General features: G+C 38.6%; 3 protein-coding genes across 4 annotated transcripts in view; 1 reads left to right on the forward strand and 2 right to left on the reverse strand.

Moving 5' to 3' along the window:
* The window catches only part of LOC149099821 (sentrin-specific protease 3-like), a 4708-nt gene extending 1420 nt beyond the window's left edge, over positions 1 to 3288 (reverse strand). Inside the window, exons 1-5 of one of the 2 annotated variants that reach the window (XM_089277565.1) lie at positions 3152 to 3288; positions 2478 to 2528; positions 1119 to 1177; positions 163 to 406; positions 1 to 13 (exon numbers count right to left, since the gene is read on the reverse strand). The exon at positions 1 to 13 is cut by the window's left edge and continues 73 nt beyond it. In XM_089277565.1, coding sequence (XP_089133691.1) covers positions 1 to 13; positions 163 to 273 — 124 coding nt within the window. In that variant the 5' untranslated portion in view covers positions 274 to 406; positions 1119 to 1177; positions 2478 to 2528; positions 3152 to 3288. The other variant, XM_089277566.1, reaches the window with a different exon arrangement.
* Positions 3289 to 3591: 303 nt separating this feature from the next.
* LOC149099822 (uncharacterized) lies at positions 3592 to 16820 on the forward strand. Its single transcript, XM_089277564.1, has 3 exons — positions 3592 to 3687; positions 9457 to 9582; positions 12991 to 16820. Exons 2-3 carry the CDS (start codon positions 9482 to 9484, stop codon positions 14771 to 14773), a joined length of 1884 nt encoding a protein of 627 aa, XP_089133690.1. The 5' UTR covers positions 3592 to 3687; positions 9457 to 9481; the 3' UTR covers positions 14774 to 16820.
* Positions 16821 to 19713: 2893 nt separating this feature from the next.
* Positions 19714 to 22243, reverse strand: LOC149099823 (uncharacterized). Its single transcript, XM_089277951.1, has one exon. The coding sequence runs from the start codon at positions 22202 to 22204 to the stop codon at positions 21419 to 21421; it is 786 nt and encodes a 261-aa protein (XP_089134077.1). The 5' UTR covers positions 22205 to 22243; the 3' UTR covers positions 19714 to 21418.
* Between the last annotated feature and the right edge of the window lie 89 nt (positions 22244 to 22332).

The raw sequence follows: 22332 nt of genomic DNA on the forward strand, positions 1-22332 counted from the left end.
TCATATCTATGACCTAGGAATGGCATGTTAGTTACTTTTTTTATGAGTTAATTCCCTTCTTCCCAACCTTCTTAACTTTCAAGGATAGAGGGGAGAGGGTCAAATAGTTGATTTTGATATGCAACATACTATTTCCATAAGAAACTGTGAAGTATATCATACCCCAAGTGTCCAATGACCAGGGAGATGACAAGGTATAAAAACCTTATCAAAAGCAAATATGTTGGTCTGATGAGAAAAAATAGGAGACATAGTAATAAGTATCGACAGCATTTCTAAGGGAAACTGACTAGCGCATGGTAATATATCAGAAGTCACTTACCTTCTTTGTCCTCCTTGTGACCCAGAATTGGTAGTTTGTGGGCTCTGGAAATAGACCCGTTTCTTTTTGACAGGGTCTGCCAGTCTGTATGGAATAAGAGAGGAAAGGAACGATTTATCGCAAAAATTAACGCCATCTTTAGCAACAAAACGAAGCGAAGAAGAAACCGACCAAAACTTTACCTCTTCAGCAGCAATAGTATACATTACAATTTAGCGACACTGTACATTACAGCATCAGTATTAAGTGACTAATCAACTTAAACAACCCCTAGTAATTTTTTAAATAGTGCACTGATCTTTTGAACCAAACTCTTTGTCTACTCTCTGAATAATAAATTTACTTATGGTGTCTGTCTCATATTCAGAAATCACCCTGCATACTTCATCGTACGTGGACACAAACATTTCTTTATCGGGAGGCAAAGAATCTTGTAAACTAGTTGAAGAATCCATTTTTCAATCTCAAAACATGGCTTTGATTTGATCACGACCACAGGGGAATTGTCCGCCTATTTCACGCCAATTTCATCACGTGTCATTTACTAGTTACTGGGGGTGAGAGATTATGAACTATGTTAGCCACATCATAAGGACCCCTATAAGCTATTTAATGCAACTGTAGCTCTATTTGGTCCATTCATTTATAATTATTTTTTGTGCTCTGACTAAAAAATTCAATCGGGTTCCGTTAAGTTGTCGTTTAACAATCTTTTTTTTTTTGGGGGGGGGGGGGTGGGTGGGACAGGGGGTCAGAACCTCCCGCTTCTCATACCATGTTCTCCCGCTTCCCATACCTTTATCTCCTGACTCCCGTCCTCGTCTGTTTTGGTCCTGTCCCCTGTAAATAAGGAGACTGAAAACACATACTTGTCATTTAGCTGCGCAATCCTGACATCCTAAGTGACAACATTTCACGACCTATGATGTGACCATCGTGAAAGGGTTTCCAATGTTACCGCAAGTAGGCCTCAGTTTTTCAGCCCAGGGGTGAATTTTCATGTTCCCTTCAGTCCAGAAGTCTCAAAATAAGCTCAATGGAAGTCAAAAAGCATTTTGGATTCTTGTGTTTGAAAGTATTTTAATGCTTAATAGACGATTCTCACCTACTTAGAACTCTCACTTCCCGCCCTTTCCTCTCCCAGCCCATATTCTCCTGGTCTTCCACCCCCTGTCCTTCTCCCACACAATTTTATTCATGGGTGCAGAAATATGCAAACTATTCAATCTGATTAATTCCAGAGTAACTGGGGTTACACTGCGTTATTTAGAAAGCTTCATTTTAGAAGTGACTTATCCTCTGCGCGATGACTTAATATACAGGAGGGAAATAGACTAGAAATGTTGCAATGAGTAGCTTTGTGAGTATGTCAGGTCAGTGTCCTTTAAGCAGTACATTTTGGTTAAATAAAGGATTTCCTGAAACCCATTTTTGTTAATGGAAAACACCATTCACTAAAACAAAAGATAGAAGGAAATTTTTGTTACTTTAATTTCTGTCTATTCCATACACAAAAAGTCTGTCTTACGCTAGGGAACAGTATCCAACAACTCTCCTGAAGAGATTCTTCTATCCTTACACAGGTATTAAAGGCAGAAACATGTTTCATTAAATATTGATTTCTACAACTTGAACCCACTGGACATATAAGAAATGTGTCCCACTTGGAGTAAATGCAAAATTGATTTTATTAAGGCATTGAAATCAAGTGTCTGATCACCTTCATATAAATGCAACTCCTCAATATTCTAGCCTCCTTTATGACTTGAGAATAAGAGGAATGCATCAAACTATTCTGAACTTAAGTCCAGTTACCTTATACACAAGCTGTCCCTCTGGCCAGTAGCATTTTTAGAGTGATTCTAGTGTAGTATAAAGCATTTTTATAACTGTTTAGCGACATTTTTTTATTTTTACTTTATTTGTCTTAAGTGTTTTTAATATTTCTAACTGTAAAGCGCTTTTGAACTTTTAGGATATTGGCGCTATATAAATATTTTATTATTATTATATTATTATCCTACCAGCCAGAGGGACAAGATCACAGAAAACTGAAAATATTACTGTAGAGTGATTCTAGTGTAGTATAAAACTAAAGAGCACTGTATCAAACTATTTTACAAATAACAATGCACACGGACTTAAGTCCAGTTACCTTATACACAAGCTGTCCCTCTTGTCGGTAGTACTTTCAAGATCCTACCGGCTAGAGGGACAAGATCACAGAAAACTGAAAATATTTAACTGTAGAGTGATTCTAGTGTAGTATAAAACTGAAAAGCAATGTATCAAACTATTCTGCAAATAAAACTGTGCATGGACTTAAGTCCAATTACCTTATACACAAACTGTCCCTCTGGCTGGTAGTATTTTCAAGATCCTACCGGCCAGAGGGACAAGATCACAGAAAACTGAATATATTACTGTAGAGTGATTCTAGTGTGGTATAAAACTAAGAGCAATGTATCAAACTATTCTACAAATAAACCTATACATGGACTTAAGTCCAATTACCTTATACACAAGCTGTCCTTCTGGCCGGTAGTATTTTTAAGATCCTACCGGCCAGAGGGACAAGGCAAAGGAAGTTTGAATTCGGGGACCCACCGAATCAAGAGCTCAATAAAAAAAATTGTCCTCAAGGAAAGAAGTATTTAAAAACTCTTGTGCCTAAGTCAAAGACGTCCACAATGTCATGTTAGCGTGCAAATTTACGGTTTGCGAACTAGACGGGAAGAGACCTAAAGAAATATACAGCATTTTGCCGAACAATTCACTGCTTTACTCTCTACACATTATTCTTAACATGTCAGGTAAATGAAAACGCACTTGTCTTGTTGATCAACATAGTTTTACCACTGGCAATTCGCATATTATGTGATTGGTATAGTCCGCCATATTGGAATAGCCGACAATTTCCGAAAACTGCTCGACTCGGAAACTCGCTCCTAGTGCTCCTCGGTTGTCCTTCTGAGCGGTAGGATTTAGGCACAACCGTCACTCCCATCGCCCGCCATTTTACGTATACGTTGCTATGGTTTTATGTTGTCTTTCCCAGTTTCTCGGCGCGCGCGAATGAGCATGCGCAGTCGTTTTTCAGCTCAGTCCCCATCGCTATAAATTTCTTTGAAAACAACGTCTCCAACCAACCCAACTGTCATTAAACACGCGTACTATCCTTTGTAGCTACTCCGAACACGCTCTCGAGGGACGTTGCTGTCGCGTATTTTTTGGTGAATCTGGTCCGAAACGACGTGATATACGATTCCTGCGCCTTTTGTGAAAGAAGTCGGAAGAAATTGAAAAGCTTCCGCATAATTTTCTCTTCCGTGGGCATCGACAGCTGCTCGAGTATACCGATTGAGGTAAGCTTATCTGCAACGTCCTTTTAGGATCATAAAAACTGTAAAAAAGAACATAAGAGCTTGTGAATCTTGTAAAAATTGCATGATAGCAACGAACTCGGGCGCGCGCGCGGTCACCCCAAAACGCAGTCCACGCAGACTGCAGATGCAGACCGTGCAGACTGAGTACTTTTTTTCTAACACTTGACTCACTTTTTTCGCTTCTAGTGACAAAATAGTGTTCAATATGTCCTAAGGTTTGTTGTTTATCCACAGGCGGCACAAACTCAAAGACGGTGCCTACTAATTGCAAAGGTTTTTGCGCCAGGTTAGGAACACGTGGAAAAAGTAGATCTTTGCAAGGGCTATTGGAATCTACAAAGAAACATAGGCACGCAAGGCGTGCAAGAGTTATTTTTTTGTGAACTATAAGTCTCGGAGATAGGAACATTCATGGAACTGTTTACAGTAATGATTTGGTTGATTTGACAAGTTTTTTTGGTTGCGATGTACAGCAAGAAAGAAACTGGGAGTTTATGATGTACATACGATGTTACATCGGTAATGGTAAGATAACTAAATAGTAAGCCCTAAAATGTTTGACTGAACAAACTACAGTAATCTGACACGCCTCCAGATTAATGTAGATACCATCTTATTTTCTAACAGGCAATTTTATTCGTTCTTTGATACAACCCACACTGTGATTGGTCTGACACGCGCACATGCATAACTCCCTCACTCACCAATCACGTAGCACTTCCCCCCGGGGGGGGAGACTTCCTTATATGGGCTATATAGGCCTGGGCGGCCCCGAAGGGTATGGTTTTTCAGCCGTTTTGGTCATAAATAGGGTATCGATTTTAGCTGATTTTGGTCATTTTGGTCATAAATAGGGTACGGTTTTTGCACTCTAGCCTTGATATGGGTATGCTTTAAGAAGAAGCCACTTTTTTCATCATTATCGAAAAGAAAATCAACAAAAGCCCTTCACAAATTTATATGTTTACGGTAATTTAACATTGGTTTGAACTAGCGAGCTAGTTATAACGCAGGTCTGAAACAGGGTTTTGATTTGAGGGTCAGGTCGTAAATAGGGTTTAGAATTTTTGGTCAGGTCATAAATAGGGTAAGGAATATCACAGATTTTGGTCATAAATAGGGTAAGGGTTTTGGGAAGCGGGTCGCACACCCCCAACCAATTTTTCTGGGAGTACCCCCTCGGGAGCCCTTCCAGGCCCCAAGAGGAATTTTTGCTCAAAAATACTCAAGTTAAGAGAACTTTTCACATTTTATACGAGTCGTAAGTTTACCCTTTTTACACAACACAACGCAACAACACTACTTCACCGAAAGTGAAAGAAAGAGAAAAAACCTCTCTGACACGTTGAAAGTCTGATTTAATTGAATTGCACTTTAACTTAGTGCCACACAGTCTTCAAAGAACATTTGAACAGTTTTCATACTTTTTACCTTTAAATATATCGGACTGAAAAGAATGTCATAAAATGCCCATCAAATAAAAATATTAAACTGCTACTGCAGAGACGTAAAAACACTCTAGAAATGAAAGCTTCTTTTTTGTTTAATATCCTGGGAACAATAGCCGATAACTTGTAAGCTTTAATTGAATTTACTCCCATATGAAAAACAAAAGTGTCGAGTTACCATTTGTAACTAAAAATAGCAAACATCTCGTGGGAACAAATGGTGACGATTCGTCAGCTCTAATTGAATTTACTACCTTGTGAAAAACAAGAGTGTCAAATTACCCATTGTAACTAAAAAATAAAAATATCTTGTTATATTTGCATGCAATAAGAACAAAACAATCGTTACCTGCACTTACTATTGTAAACGTTAGAACTGCTTAAAATCTAAATAGTCTCGTCTCCTCTAAAACATGTCCTAAGAACTAGAACTGACGATTCGTGACCTCTAATTGAATTAACTCCTTGTGAAAAACAAAAGTATCAAGTTACCCTTTGTAATGAAAAATAAAAATGTCTCGTGCCATTTGCCTACTAATCATGAACTGCTTCAAAACTCAAGACTCATCTCGTTCATAACTAGCCACCATTACACTGAAAATTATGCACTCTAAAACAACCCAATGTACGTATGTAACTGTCACACTCCCCTCCAAACCGGACTAAAAATCACAAACCGGCAACATACATGTCACTCTTTATTTTTCAATTACCAAAGTCCTTGTGTTTATACATACCTTGTGTTTCTCACATACCACTTACCTTTACGACAAGAAATTTGATTGGCTGTTCATAGTAGATCCAGTCTGATTGGTGTGACATACATACATCTCTCACTCACTCACTCACTCACTCACTCACTTACTCACTCACCCATTGACCCGTCCATAACATACCCGACGCGCCGACTAAGAGGTATTTTTTTTTACAAAAAAATAACTCAAAAATGGGGGTAGCCACGCATTTTTTTGAGATAATTAGCCTTGAATCTCAACAAAAATGCTGACATCAGCATTTTCCTGAAAAACGAAGGAAAGGATATTTCTTCACAGACTTCCACAGAATTCGCCTTTACCTACAGAAAAGCAAACACATTTAAAAAGATCTTTAAACTACATGGCAAATGGTAATAAAAAACATTTTTGATCTGTTTTTAATGACAAAATTGTCACAAAAGCGCTTTTAGCGTATCTGACAGTCTTCCTCTGGTTCAGCTAAAATACAGTCTAAATACCTTTTGCTCACAACCAGAACTAATCATGTGTTGAATAGACTTGTCACTTCCATTTCATAAGATAAAATGTAGGGGTAACCACGCATTTTTTAAAGCTATTGATCTTTTTTGAAAACTTTTACAGTTCCCGTTACACTTTTTCCTGTCACCTCCCCAGTAAGCAAGACATTTGTGTATCTCGCACTTGTCTTGCGCGCGCACTACGCCATCTGCAGGTACATGTTTACAGTTGGATTTCAGTATAATTTTCGACAGATAACAGTTAGGTTTTCAGCTGGAAGACATAAACAGTTAGTAGTTAGCGATATGCTGCTATTCTGGTGTTCCTGGTTTAAGTACAGGTTCATTAAACTTGATTCAGTCACACTAGGAAAATTTTGCTTTCATTTTGTCATGTATGTGATAGCGTAGTTGATTGCGTCAATGTCAGCCCCAGCGCGTGCGTGGAGCTAAACCATGGCTTGCATGACGCGCAGAATGTGTGCGCACCAACAAAAGTAGACACCGTCCTTAATAGACTTTCTATGGGAAATTCCCTTTACTGGTCCTAAATATACTAAAATCAAGCATAAAAATAAACTTCCATACATTCTGGGCACAAATTGCATCAATTTTCGACAAGTTTGTGGTTTTATTTATTTTGTCCAATTTGCTGTTGTGTTTTTTTTTTCAATTTTCTTAGTCTTTGTTCTCCTCTAAACTGGTTCAATGAAACAAAGCAAAGACGGTGACTCTAAGTGACCTCATCCCACAAATCGCTTCTGCTTCACAAAGCACGGAATGGCCGTTAGACTAGGAGTATTTGATTCCCTCTTTTGCTTAGTTGAACATGACTGTAAGTAAACCTCAAGAAAAAAAATGCTTTCATGAAATGTTTTCCTCGAGGTTATGCGTCATGCACGATGGACTAGGCGAAAGAGGGACCACTCATAGTCTAAATCACCATAAAAACACAACTGCCATAAGGACAAATAAATTAACCATCGCATCAACTCATCACGGCAACCGTACTGTGCTGAGAATTTCAAATGCTACTCACTTTTCTGTGATCGATCTTTCCATGTGCTAGGCTTTTTTGGCATGATTGCAGTCACAATCCAACAGCCATTTGGAATTTGGAAGCTTTAATTATTATCGTGTTTAAATAAAGTTTATCTATCTATCTATCTATCTATCTATCTATCTATCTATCTATCTAATTATACTTTGTACACCAAGAGTAGAAAATGTACATGTTATGTGTGACATTACATTAGAAGTGAAGTTATTTCTACATTTTAAAGTAGCTTTGCTTAAGCATATTATTTTAGGACTAAAGGGAGTTTCCCTTGCAAATCTATAACACATTAACAGTCACGTACCACCGAGTTTGCACGGGCTGTGGATAACAAACACTCCGATATATGATTGAACAGAACCAAAAAATCTGTGAGTCAAAAGTAAATGTAAAAACAAGTATAAGAAAAAAAAAGTACTCAGTCTGCATGGTCTGCATGGTCTGCGGTCTGCAGTCTGCAGTCTGCATGGTCTGCGTTTTGGGGTGACCGGCGCAGGTGCGGGCGCAGCTATATAAACACATGCATGAATGAGGTTGACTTTGCCTAAGGGCTGGGTCGCACTAGAGTGAATTCAAATATTTCCAATTTTTGGTGAGGAAAAAAATTGGCAAAAATTCGCACGTACCAAATTTTGGCAGTGGTCGCATTAGACCAACATGTTTGAACCAAAATGTTACTGGTTGAAATATACGTCACAAGATCTATATTTCTCAATTAAGTATTTTATTAGATTCCCTGCAAGAGTTGAACTCTTCGCAGGTTTTTTCCATGCTGCATGTTCTTGACTCTCTGCTGTACAGCAGCTCGTGATGTTCGGCCCATAATTGGACGAGCAGATTTTGCTCGGCTTGTGTTTGTGTTGTTGCTTGTGCCACTTGTGCTCAAAGAAGATTGTCTCACTGAAGCCATCTCTTCAAATTGCTGACAGTAAACCGATCCAGGGTACGGGTCATAAAACTTTGAATAAGAATGCCGCTCTTATTCCTTGTTTGCATTGTAATAACTTGTAAAAGGTGTCATGATTTGTCCTGCCATCGCACGCGCCAAACTGGATGAGTTGTCAAAGTTGTTTTCTCACCGTAATTTTATCCAGACTTGTTTTAAAAAATATGACAGTCAAATGGTTAAAAAAACAAAATTTTTTGCTTTGCCAAAATCTGGAAGCCTCCCGCAAAAAATTGGGCAAGTTTTTGAAACTGGGGGTCGCACTTATTTTGCACTACTTATTGACAGGTTTATTACTTATACAAACAAAATTGGCTCTAGTGCAACCTGGGCCTAAGTAATGGAAACTTAAGTTATTTCCAGCGTTTTTTGAATTTTAGTTGCAAAGATTCTGGGTTTACAAGCAACATTTCATGCTAAAGCTACTGCCCGGGTAACTTACAAAGTAAAGTTTATAATTCTCATTGTATAACGGTTTATGCATGCGATTTGACAGCTAACGGCATAATCCATCAAGATAAATCATGTGAGTAAACACAGGACTATCGAGCTATGAGTGTCGACACAAACATTCGGTGCATTTGATATCTTGTCTGTGTAAACATACATGGAAATGGACGGATCGTCCGCCAAGATGGGTTATATCCCCCGGTTATAGCTAAACACTGAACACTAACCCTACCCCCCCCCCCTTCAATAGTTCCGTTTTTCTACCTTATTCCCATTATTAGTTGAGATATCCCTTGTTCCCCTTAATTAATCCAAAAAAGATCCCTTGTGCCCTTGAAATAAGTGATCAGGTTCTCTAGCTCCCCCCTCCCAAACCCCTGGGATCCCTTCACTGAGGGTGATATCCATTGTGTCCACTGATATGGAGACTTGAGGGTAATGGCTCTTAAAACATTGAAACAAATGAGGACATGTTGAAATGGTGAAGTTTCTATAAATAATAGCTTTGTTGATGGCAAAGGTGCAAAATAATATAAGAAAACTTAATAGGTTTTTCTAAATGTATGTTGTCATCCAATTGCTTATCACAATCTTTCTAATGTTATATCCACAGAATTTGAGTTTTTCTACGAAGGTCAATGGCGCTCACCTCTTCATGGAAAGGCATTTTTGCATCATTGATCATCCTTTCTGTGGTATTATTACTGTCACTATATGTCTTTACTCCAGAGAAGAGCAGGTACGTTTTATGTTGATTTGTTTCTTCTTAAACTCATTAATTATTCATCATGTTTCAACAAGTGAAATCATGACTGTGATGGTGTTTGGATATGTGATCTTAATTAGCATAGATTTTTACGATTTTAGTTCTCTGTTTTCCCCTTAGTTTTAGTTTTGATTAAGAAGATTAATTAAACAAGACAGTGTTTGACCACAGTTCCAAACACCTCGAAGTTCACCAAGAATACTCCACTATGCGTCATATTTTCAACTCTCTTCTTGGTGTTTGGAAATGTGGTCAAACATGGTCTTTCTCATTTGATATATTACTTGAAAGCACTTATAAATAGGCGGGTATATGACTAGCTTCAAGTTGTGAGGATTATAATGGTAACTCTGCTTGGCTGGGATCCTAGTACACTGAAAACTGATCCCACTTCCCGTGGGATTTTGACAGGGTGGCCACTCAGTTTGTTGTGTTGGTATGCCTGTGGGTGAAGAGGAGCAGTGTGTAGTATCATCACAATAACCCTCTCAATTCGTGCTCCAACACACATTTTAAAAGCCATGAAATTTCTTATATAATATGATTTGATGCAGTGTAATGCTATACTAACCTGGGGGGGTATTCCCTTATATGGGCTATATGGGTATGTGCGGCTAAAAGGGTATGGTTTTTCAGCTGTTTTGGACATAAATAGGGTATCGATTCTAGCTGATTTTGGTCATAAATAGGGTACGCTTTTTGCACCCTAGCCTAGTGGTATGGGTATGTTTTTAAGAAGAAGCCACTTTTTCATCATTATCGCAAAGGAAATCAACAAAAGCCCTTCACAAATTATGTTTACGGCAATTTAACACTGGTCTGAACTAGGGAACTAATTATAATGCAGGTCTGAAACAGGGTTTTGATTTAAGGGTCAGGTCATTAATAGGGTTTTGAATTTTTGGTCAGGTCATAAATAGGGTAGGGAATATCGCAGATTTTGGTCATAAATAGGGTAAGGTTTTTGGGAAGCGGTCCGCACACCTCTACCCAATTTTTCTGGGAGTACCCCTCCCCCAGGTATACCAATGGCCTTACAGTATGTGCCCTAGGACATGAGAAGGATTGAGTGAGAGAGTCCTGTATCATGTCAGTCAGAAGCTGATTCTCTGATTCTCTGATTCTCTGTTTAGCATAAATGGGGATAAAGACAAAGAAATTGTTGTGCAGTTGTGTTGCCACTTTAGCTATTGCAAAGAAAATTGGAAAATAAATTTTGCTTAAAAGTCTTTTAACAGAATGTGAACTTGAGTTGGTGCAAGTTATAGAGTTCTGATTGGCTAAGAAAATGGGCTTATGAACCTCGATATAATGAATTCTTCGATATAACAAACATAATCTGGAAGCCCAAACGTAAAATCTACCTCAATATAACGAATTACAATGTCAACACGTGACAGAAGATAAACGCTGAACAGATCAACAGTCAATAAATCCTTGTAATCCTTATGGTAAAGCTCCTTGAGAAGGCAGAGACGAAGTTCCTTAGTGAAGAGGTTAAGAGGAGAAGATGGAAGATGATAGGGCATGTCCTACGACAAAACAGAAACAGTCATACCAACATAGCCTTATCATGGACACCTGAAGGAAAAAGGAAGAGAGGAAGGCCTAAGACCACCTGGCGAAGAACAGTTGAGAGAGAGAGGAACAGCGCAGGATGGCGTACATGGGATGAGACAATGGTATCATTTCATGCAAACATATTTACCACGATGCCTCAATAGTGGGCAATTGAGGGATAAACTGTTCAGCAAATTTGATATTCTCTCTTCCAAAAATAAATGTTATTATGGCTGTAATGTTTGTCTCACCACACTTAAGATTGTCATCTTTATGGATATGGTTGTATAATAATGCAACTGATTGGGAGTGCTCATGCAAATTCTGTTATTGAAAGTCTTTGTTGAAAAAGGATTGTCCAAAAGTGTAAATGATTGTTGTTTCGTGACAACAAATTTTATTTCGACAAAAATGAAAATACGTTTACAGCCAATGAATGTCCAAGGAAGGTATTGTTTATCTTTTGATGATTTTGAGTGTTAATACATATGCAAATGTTATTTTTGAATGTCCCTTACGTGCAAATGAAGGTCATATTTGTGTTAATGAGAGTATATTAACCATAATGAAACAAATTTGGACACAAATGAATGGATATTTTCTGTAAATGAACAGCAAAAGGTGTAGTTAACTATACAATGATCTTCTGTGAACAAGTTTAAAAGCCATACTGATTTTGTGCTCCAAATTGCAAGAAAATGCATCTCTGCAAGTCTAGGATCTCAAAATTCTCTGTGGGGGCATGACCGCGGACCACCTAGCTTATGTTTTTTCTGCCTGGTTGTCATATCCTGATGCCTGCGTGCTATAAAACTCATTGAAACCCCTGGGTGATGAGTGGATTGAACTGAAAAAGTTAAAAATTTATGATTAAATGCTCTGTGTGAAGGGATAGAAAAGGCTCCTTTGTAAAAGTCAAATTTTAACAAAAATGAAGTTGTCAGTTTAAACCTAGTTCACACTAGCAACACAACAGCAGAACAACGCAACATAACAACATTAGAAGGATGTTATGGGGCTATGATCCTAACATGTAGTGACACAAATTTATAGCAACATAACATCATGAACATAGAGACATATGGAAAAAACTGATCTTTCCTTATGCTTTTATGTTGATGTTCACATTGCCGACATGAGTAGTAATGTCATTTAGGTTGTGTTGGTAGTGTGAACCAAGCCTTACTGACTATTTAATTAATATTGCCTTTCACACACCAAATTTATAGCATTTTTGCTGCTGCTGTCAAAGGCACAAAATTCATGTTTGTTTTAAAAGAGTGAAAGTTTGCCTTCTGGAAGGTTCCTCATTCCTAGCTCTAGACTCTGGTGCATAACAAGAGAATAAGAGAATTGTGAAAAACAATTGATAGGAGAAATCATGAAAGAATGTGGGCACAAATATTCTCATACATCATTCTCAAACATAACGTAAAAGAGAGGGATAAACCGATAATCTGCAACTATGTTGCCCTCTTCTCCTTAAACCCATCCTCTAAATTACCCCCCCCCCCCCTCGACATGCAGTCTGGGGATGCTTATAGGGAAATGTTTTCTGGAAAATACTTTTCCACTCCAGGGCTCTACTTGTTGTCCCTGGTATGGCCACCTTATATGCAAGGCTGGATTTCCCTGCCTCTATCATCTTGTTGATACGACTCAATTTGGGTAATGAATTATGCCAAGATGAGAACTGTTTGTGAATTTGTACAATATTTAAATAATCTGAATAATATTTTTAATTAATAATTAAAATTATTTGAATAGCTTTCGTGTAGAGTTGAAACTAGTTAAACAATTAAAGATGTTATTTCTTTACAGAATCAAAGTGCCTCCTTTGAAAGTCAACACAGTCCACCATGCACCCTGGTTGAAACAAAGCATTGTAAAGGATCTCAATGATATCCACATAGAATTGCAAGACTTACTTGTCCATAAGCAAGTACCCTCACCACAACTGGTTCAGAAGGTAGGAGAACTTGTAAATCGCCTCGACACAGCAAAACCAACAGCAGAAGTAGCAGCTGAAACAGCAGCTAATGCAGACAACAAAGCACAACCAACGAGTGCAACCAATGTGACAGCCAATGAAAAAGATGTAAACCTGCTGGATGTGTGTCCAGAGGAGTACAAAGGTGGAAAGTTTGGCTACCCTTGGTACAACAAAGGCTGGGTCATTGTTAACTGTAGCAATGCTAAACCACTTCATTCTGTACTAAGTATTTTAGTAAACACTGTTGCATATCCACAGGATGACGAGAAGCACATTGAAATGGTTTTAAAAGGGATCACAGACACGTATCCCACAGTTCAGGTACATTTGGCAACACGTAGTGACCAAGTATTGGAGACTGCTAAAAAGTATAAAAATGTTGATGGTGTTAAAGTCGATGATGTAAAGGTGAGCAAAGGTTGGAACATTCTGATGAGTAAGGCATCTACTCCATATGTTCTGCTTGCACGTGATGTGGTTCACTTCACATGGCTGACCCAAATTGAGAGGCAAATTCGTGTGATCAGTCAGACGCCAGATGTTGGAGTTGTTGGTGGATCATATCGTAACCTCTCTGGTCACTGGAAAGCAGGCTGCATGCAAACTACACTGAAAAACTTTGTTGTGGAATACCAGGAAGGCTATTATCACTCCAAAAATGGGTGTATGATCTGTAATTATCTGCAGGGTCCTTTCGTAACCAAGACAAATCTCTTGAAGTTTGACGAGAGTCTTCCAAATGAAGTGGTTTTTGAAGACTGGTTTCTGCGCATTGTTGAAGATGGTAAACTGATAATGACATGTCCAGATGCTATGTATTTCACTACAGACTACACTGCATATCCCAAAACAACTGACAGAAAAGTGTGGACTCCTTTGGCTAAAAAGTGGGAGCTTAACCGGGTTTTACTTCCCCATGGCATCAAACACTCATTTTCTTGTCAGGATATTGGTGTCACATGCAATGCCCATAGCGAGTTACTCCCGGTTTGCTGTCAGGAGGAATATGCCAATGCATTGACTTTTTTCCAGAAGTTTACTGATGAACACAATGTTACATTTGAGATTGACACTGGTTCTACGTTAGGTGGTGTTAAGTTCAATGGCCTTCTCCCATGGGATTTGGATGGTGATTTCATTGTTTTGTCCACAGATATTGATATCTTTCACAAAAGTGAAACAATCGAGTATTTCCAAAAAAATGGTTACGCCCTAAGTGATTATACACCACCTAAGTATAACTCCCAAATGGGAAAACTTGTAAATGGTTATTTCAAAGTTGTTTTCAATGGATTTTACATCGAAGTTTGGGGGATGTGGGATGTGACAAATACTCAATATCTTCCACCGGAGCTACGAAGGAAAGAAACTTTCACCAAGGCAAACATAAGAGGTAATTGGATTTACACAGCATTCAGTCCTGGTTTGTTTGCAAGGAACCGGTATGGAAGAGAAATCCTAAAACATTCACAGTCATGGATCAAAACAGGATTAGCACACAGTTATGCTGACTATAAACCTGGCAAGTTTCAGCCTTGTCAGAAACCAAAACATCATGCATGCTTGCAGAATTTCCCAGGTGACGGTGACCTTCCAATTTTGGTCGACTAGCAAAGCTTTCAGTCAGAAGGGCAAGACCTGAGCCCATGAGCATGCAGCGCTGCTTCACTACATGTTATAACATCTTGCATTATAACAGTCAACAGCACACCATGCACTGGGCATGTGGGAAGCAACTTCTGATGTTTACAGTAACATAACTAAAATAGTGACTGACTGGAAAAGAAGCATAGAGAATAAACCACACATGTTTGTGTGGTTGGTCCAGACTATTTATAGGAAGGTCAAAGAGGTTGCCATGTTTGGTTTAGAACTTGGACAGTTACAATGCAAGAAATGCTGATAGTAGTGGCATGCCATCACCCCATTGCACACAGTGTTGCATGTAGTGACCACATATTTATATTATAGCGTGCAGAGGCTTTTTGACCTACAGGACTCAATAATTGATAGACTGCAAAACAGTCATTTTTGGATGTTTTCAGAAGGTGCGAACCTTGCGGGAGAAGCGCGCAAGCCTCACAAGGCATGTGAGGCAAGAAAACGACTGTCGGCTTTTCATACAATGAATTTGTTCTAAGCGGGGGTCGTATAATGTCACTGAGGTGACAGAAATTGCTTGACAGCCCCACCCACATCTTACAGCCATTATCAATCACACGCGACCTTCAGTGCAAAAGCGTCTAGACAAAACCTAAGTTTTGGTGGATGCCAATCATCTCCGTCTCGTTGCTGACTGTATGCTAAATTTATCTGAAAAAGTGAAACGTTGCTGAAATGGCTAGCTCACTAAATACATTGGCATTAAATGTTCCTTGAAATCTATAAATGAAGACGTTTGACAGGGTTTTCAACGGCCATTCGCATGCATGAATGAACCCGAGAGTAAGCAAATCTACACGCAGACAAATTATTTCTGCATGTACTTTTCCTGTTTTTCTAAAGGCTACAGACTGAACAATACTTAATTCTATAAAACTTATAACTTATTATCTTACAAAATTATAAGGTTTGTAAGACGTTTAAGTCTTGTTCAGTCCGTAGCCCCAAGACAATCATGTGCAGAAATAATTTGTTTGGGTGTAGATGTAGATTTGCTTGCTCTCCGGGTCATTCATGCATGCGAATGGCCATTGACCCAACCTGACCGTCTTCAGTCATAAACGTCAAGGAATATTTTATGCCAATGTATTTCGTGAGCTAGCTGTTCATACTGAAAGTAAAATGATAATTTTTACAAGTGGACTGCTGCTGAATCGCTCGCAAGTGCATCCAAGTCAATGTCGTCCATTTCCCATGAGAAGTACTGTCTTTACTGTGAAACTGGTACAGCATCTATATCTTTTTGATGAGGTGTGAGTGACATTTGATGACACGTTGCATCGGAATTAAACCAATGGGAATTTCCCATTGCTGAAAGAACAGGTAGTTTTGAACGAATTTAATATCTGCATGGCGGACAGTCGTATTTTTTAGCGTCTCTCCCCATTCTTGCTTGCTGTTTTTAAACTCGCTCCACATCTTTCGTTCGCATATTGACCGTCGCCCGCATTCGCAAAAATTGCGACTGTTTTGCAGTCTAAATAACTGAAGGCTTTTGTGCAAAATGCGCATATATAGCTTTTTGGGCCGATTTTTATTTTTTGTAGGATTGAGCTAACTTTTGGCAGACTGACTGGTTTTGACATGAAAAATTATTTAGCTCAACCCTGCAAAAAATAAAATTGATCCAAACAGCTATATATGCCCTTTTTGCATGAAGGCATTCAATTAAAAGGCTTTTTAGTGTATTTGGTAAATGAGCGACAAAAGTTTATTCAGTTGTCTGTCATTCCTGTACACATGTAAATACTTCCTGTCTGTGTGGTTCTGGCTTCATCTCAATAATATTTGAAATTCTCTGATTGGTTCTGAGATTAGCTGTGCAGTTTTACGACGGAGGAAAAAAAATGACTTAATTCACTTTATCGTGTTTGGCTGGGAGCAGGCCAATTTATCACTTGGTGCCAATTAATTCACACATGTTCATTATTGACTCAGTCAAGAAACTAATGATTTATCATATGAAAGCTTAAGCAATAAAGATTTACACCACTTATGACATTTGAAAATTCTTTTAAATTGGACTTGCCTGAGTGGCTCTAGCAATTTTGAGAAAATTCTCAAGTATTGTGTTAGTATGTAAGCCTATCAATTGGAGTGGCATTTATATGATTTACCTATACTTGTGGGACCTGTGTTTTGAAAGTGCAGTTTACAAGTTCATGTTCAGGTTGCCACATAAATGCAACGCTATAACTAATTGCTAACTTTAACTTAAATACCATATTTCTCATTCAAATGCCAGCCTCATAGAAATGCCTGGTCAAAACTAGGGAAAGATATTTGAATAAAATCAGAACAATACATTAAAGGTGTGTAGACATTCTGGGAAATTTTTGCTGAAAAATGTTATCACCTATCAGCTGTACAGTTGCTTATTTTAAACCTACTTATCAAATAAACGTATGTATGTGTGTATGTATGTACGTATAGCACCTCGATTGTCATGCCACACAACACACCTATCATGTATTGTTCTGATTTTTGTCAAATATCTTTCCCTGTAACCGTTTTTTTTTTGGTAGTTGTGTGATGATTGCTTTGGAAGAAGCATGAAACTCTGAGTGGCAAGTAAATGTCTTGGACCAACTAATCCACTCTTTACTTCTGTTGTTATAAATTGCTCTTGTCTAACTATTGAGCACTCTAATGGTCGCTGAGGATCTTAACCTGCTATTTGGTTATGTTAATTAATTATTATATTTATTTATTTATTTATTTATTTATTTCTCGGACCATTAGTGGTATATGCTAGAGGTCTAGCAATTCTCATGGAAAACCAAGGGTAAATGAAGGTTATCTTTCTATTTTTTGTTAACCTTGAATGAATTTAAACCCTTCCTTGAGACAATGGTTTTCATCTGCATTAGGAGTAAAATACAGCAAATCAATTTTAAAAGGATCAAGATGGCACTATCTTGCGTGCTAGAGACTGCCCATTGTATTCGCCAATAACATATCCTTTGTTGAAAAAGCTCTCTTGGCCAAAATGGCTGGATGTTGACTTGAGTCTCGATTCTTAAGAGTGCCTGCCCGTAAAAATCAGACAAATTCTTAATTTCGCGGCAAGGGTCGAAAATGCGATTTCGCTCATATTCCTATGGTAGATAGGCTAGGGCATGACAAAAACTACTGGATAGTTTTCTTGGCAAAATATCCTTTTATTTCAAAGAAATATGCAAATTACCAAATTCCGTTAAAATCGTCATTTGACGTACCATTTTATTAAACAAGTTTGAGAGCTTCGCATGCAAAACCACATCATTCTTCCGTCTTTAAAACACTCAAATATTTTTGTACAATGTTTAATTGTGTACTGGGTTGATTTTAGGGAATGTTGCGGTTTTTGTTGGGTGCAAAATAATTAAATTTCGAAGACAAGTATTTCATTCACTTAAAAGTACTTCGTAAAAATAATTGATTTTCACTATGTGGGAAACCTTCAAATGGATTAAGCTTCTGGTGGTTGAATCGCAGAAGGATGGTCTACAGATTCCTGTAAAAATTTCTTTGGGCAAATGATTGTGAGCGACGCGAGAGCTTTTCAAAGTACGTTTAAAATGCAGATATTTGACCATCCGTCGTCAAATTTCAATTTACGGGTTGGACATATATTTTAGCACGCGCCACATGTCTTGAGCTATATTAAGTTGAAATAGACACAGAGCTGATAATTTTGAAATGTTCTAACCTTATTTGCTGTAAAAGGCAGGTCCAAACGCCGATTTGACGTGTTTCCGTCACCATACGTCGCACATAAAGCCAGAAGTTTGCTTTTGTTTACACAACGTCCGATGTACATCGCCAACTGTCAACTTATTTAATGGTCGAATACCATGAATCTACGACCCTCTTTCGACACACATGATCACCAATACATCTAAGTAAGAAACGGCTAAGTGATTTGTAGATAGTTGCTTGCTTTGCACTACACCAAAATATTACGTTTGATCATCGTTTGATCTATTGCTGCTTGAATCCTTGCTTGCAGCGGTTCGTTGTTTGTTCGTCACGCAATGCTGTCATCCTATTTTAGGGGGTAGGGGTAGGACAATTTCTATCCTAATACGTAAGGGTCCGAAAGGCTTGGAACCACTGGGTGCACACAATCTTGTTGAGTATGAAGAGAGTAAATTAAGCAATGAAAAGAATGAATAGTTAACCATTGCCCGTGTTGTCATCTTTTACTAGACAACCGCTACCTACACGCCTTGCGTAAATACTGTAACGCTAAACTTGTACCTAGGTCTTTTCGCGCTGTGCAATTATTTTTGGGCTACCCTCTGGGAAATGGGAGGTGGCCGCTTAATAGGGGCTGGCCACTTAATAGAGGTTGGTGTACCTTGAATGTTTTTTCACCATCGGGTTATAAATTTCTTAGTGAACATGGAGTCAATTCAAGACAATCATGATAGACGTCATTCTCGGAGACTCTGGGGCAGTTATTGGGAGCGGGGAAAAGTCTAAACGGGTGAGAAAAAATTTCGGGCGAAGACCCTTTTAGACTTTTTCCCCGCCCCCACTAACTGCCCCAGAGTCTCTGAGAATGACGTCTATCATGATTGTCTTGAATTGACTCCATGTTTACTAAGAAATTTAGCTAAATTTATAACCCGATAGTTAAAAAGTATTCAAGGTACACAAACCTCTATAAAGATTCGCATTAACTGCGGCGGATGTCAAAAAATCGAATTTCTTCAAATTACCTGAAACTTATTTTATGTTAAAAGGGTCCCAGGCGCTGTAGATTGATGTCATTTATTCTTAGTATTTTTAAAAAAAAATGCCTCAGAAAAGGAATTAAAAGATAGCGAGGTAATACTGGCGAAAAGTATGGTAAATTGGGTCTAATTTATGAGTAGATTTGTTGTATCAATGACAGACCAATATTACTTCCCGATGCAAATAACTTTATTTACTATCAGTAATATGCTTTAACTTTACAAATATAGCTACAAAACCAATGAACAAGTTGTCAATTTCCATATGCAGTAGTTCAAATAGCTCCTAGTAAGTTTCACTTTACTGAAAATGGAAAAAGTCACTCGACTGTTTAAGTGTTTACGCAGGGTCCAACCCACTTCTAGAGATAAAAATTATACTGCCTTGTCGCTAGTACTTTGCCATTGATGGCCAATGTGTTAACTGAAAGTTTGGGTTTCTGTTTTTCAATGATTGTTAACGTGACTAGAAAATGACACTCACAGACCCCTCGCGAAGACACGAAAAATATACATTTCTTACTTAAATTGTGGTTTCTACTGCTTTTGGTGAACTAGATGTTTCTATAACAAGCAGCGTAGAAGAACTGAAGCTGAAAACGTGAAATTCTTAAAAAAATCAAAACAACTTGAGATTATCTGACCTACAATTTTCCTTAAGTGCCTTGATTCATTTTATGAAATAGAGACTCCTTGTCTGGCTTTACATACTTTTCAGTTCAACTTTCATATTAGCTATTGACAATGCTGTTAATAGCTGTTATTTATTAATAACACACAACATAAACTCGCGTGACCAATTTTTCTAAACTACGTAAACACAAAAGGCTATTCAACTCTTTGAGATAATAAATTCGTTAGTTATTTTAATTTAAAAATGTCTTTGCTTCTTTTCTCCCAGAAACAACAACTTCTCTGGCTTCATTTAAAGCGAAAAGGTTCCATCACCTCAGATTGTCGCAATTAAGACTTGCGTGTTACGTGGAACATGAAGTCACTGGGCTGATATTTTTAAGTCATGCAACCACAATCTTTATCCAAATGGTGGTTACATACACCAAACTAAATTTCTGCAGTATCTAAGGCATGTAATGTATTCAGGTACCTTTTTTTTTTTCGCTTTTCTCGAAACTTTTCCGAGCTTCAGTTGCATAAACCAGCGTTTCTATGTAATGAACGTCTATCTTAGTAAATCTAACTGAAACAGTTACATATTGCAGCTGCAACTTCCAATGAGCTCTTTGATTTGATTAATAAAACCCTCCTTTCTGTTTCTGGAAACAGTGGCGATGTCTAATTCAAAATGTTCACAAATCCTTACAAGCATGTCTATGTTGAACTTTTTCAACTTGTTTTGCTGACTTAGTTCACACAGGTTAAAGCGTTCATAACATATAGGGTGCTTCTCTGCGACCTTGGCGATGATACCTTCACGCAGCTCTTGCAACTCCGTTTCATACTGCTCTGCTTGACTTTCTACATCTCGTACTTCGTTTTCAATTAGATCTGCTGGGCTTTGCACGGTCTTTCTCTGTCCTGCGGCAAGCCTGGAGAAAAATGAATGGATCTGCTGTGTTTGAAGGCATTCGCTTTCGGCAAATAAGCGCCTACCAAGCTCATCTCTTGCACATCTCATGTCGATGGAAACTTGCACAGGATCAGTTTTATGTCCTGTAGCATTAACGATGTCAAATTTCTCTTGGAGGTAATTTCTGATCTTGTCAGGCAAACGTGTTGCCCGCTTAGGTACCTTCAAAGCCCAGCCCTTCTGAAGAACTTGATGTGTGGTCACGCTGAGGTCTTCTTTGAGACGGAGTGCAGAGATTTTGTTTTCCAGTTGGGATGAAAGATTCTCTGACGTTACCTGTTGAAACTATTTGGCCCATCTCTTGATTACTTTATCACCGAGAGGTTCAGAAACGTCTTCAAAGGCGTGTTTCTCTGCAGCGATGTGCTTTTCAAGCTTGCCCATTGTAATGTACTGCTTGACGCACCCTGGTTCAGGGCAGCTGAACAGACCGCAATCTCTCTCCTCGTCTCCAGATTCTTCGGGTGACCTTACAGGTTTCACCGGACCAGGCAGTTCTGCCGCCAAGCAAGTATTATCTTTCTTAACAGATTCACTACTCCCCAGTGATCCGCTCTGAATGATTCTAAGTTCAGAAGGTAGTATCTTGCCATCCTTATCAAGATTCTCCCATGCAACCAGTTTCCCGGTGCCAATATTGTATACTTTCCATACCCTTAGGCCGTCGTTACAATACTGGTAGTTATGAAGAAGACTTACGTCTGGAATACGCGGTGTGGGGCACTTACTGGCTGACTCTGGATACTCTACCGAATACGGAACAATACTTCGTACGCCGCCATGTGACTCCAAAGCTTTTTTGACTTGCTCTACTGACATAACATCGTTTCCTTCATTAAGAAACCGGTTAACATGGGATTTCTGGTGGGCGGAGCTCCTGTCACACGGTCCCTTGCCTGCTTGTGGCTCTGGGAAATCATAGCGTTTGATGTAGATACCAGTCAACCTACCGATACGCCGTATGGGAACAAGTAGTCCATCTGAATGATACGATCCTGCACAGTCGCTTCGATAAAATGCTTCATTAATCTCTGGGTGTCTTGCCTTTTCTTCCTGGAGGGTGTGACACATAACTGCAGCAACAACTGTTCCGTTAATATATGAACAATTAGCATTTGATTGACGTTTGATTTCGTAAATATCTTTTGATTGACATTTAGCCGCGTAACCGATACGGTCAATTGACCTTTGAGCTTGGA

This window comes from Orbicella faveolata, unplaced genomic scaffold (assembly GCF_042242905.1).
Source record: "Orbicella faveolata isolate gen_17 unplaced genomic scaffold, um_ofav_v1 contig_46, whole genome shotgun sequence".
NCBI classification, from domain to species: domain Eukaryota; kingdom Metazoa; phylum Cnidaria; class Anthozoa; order Scleractinia; family Merulinidae; genus Orbicella; species Orbicella faveolata.

Bases quoted from the DNA above. Each gene is read 5' to 3' on its own strand.
- LOC149099823 (XM_089277951.1), bottom strand. From the start codon at position 22,204: ATGTGTCACACCCTCCAGGAAGAAAAGGCAAGACACCCAGAGATTAAT.
- LOC149099822 (XM_089277564.1), top strand. From the start codon at position 9,482: ATGGCGCTCACCTCTTCATGGAAAGGCATTTTTGCATCATTGATCATC. The intron at 9,583-12,990 runs GTACGTTTTATG...ATTTCTTTACAG, and splicing joins TTTACTCCAGAGAAGAGCAG to AATCAAAGTGCCTCCTTTGA.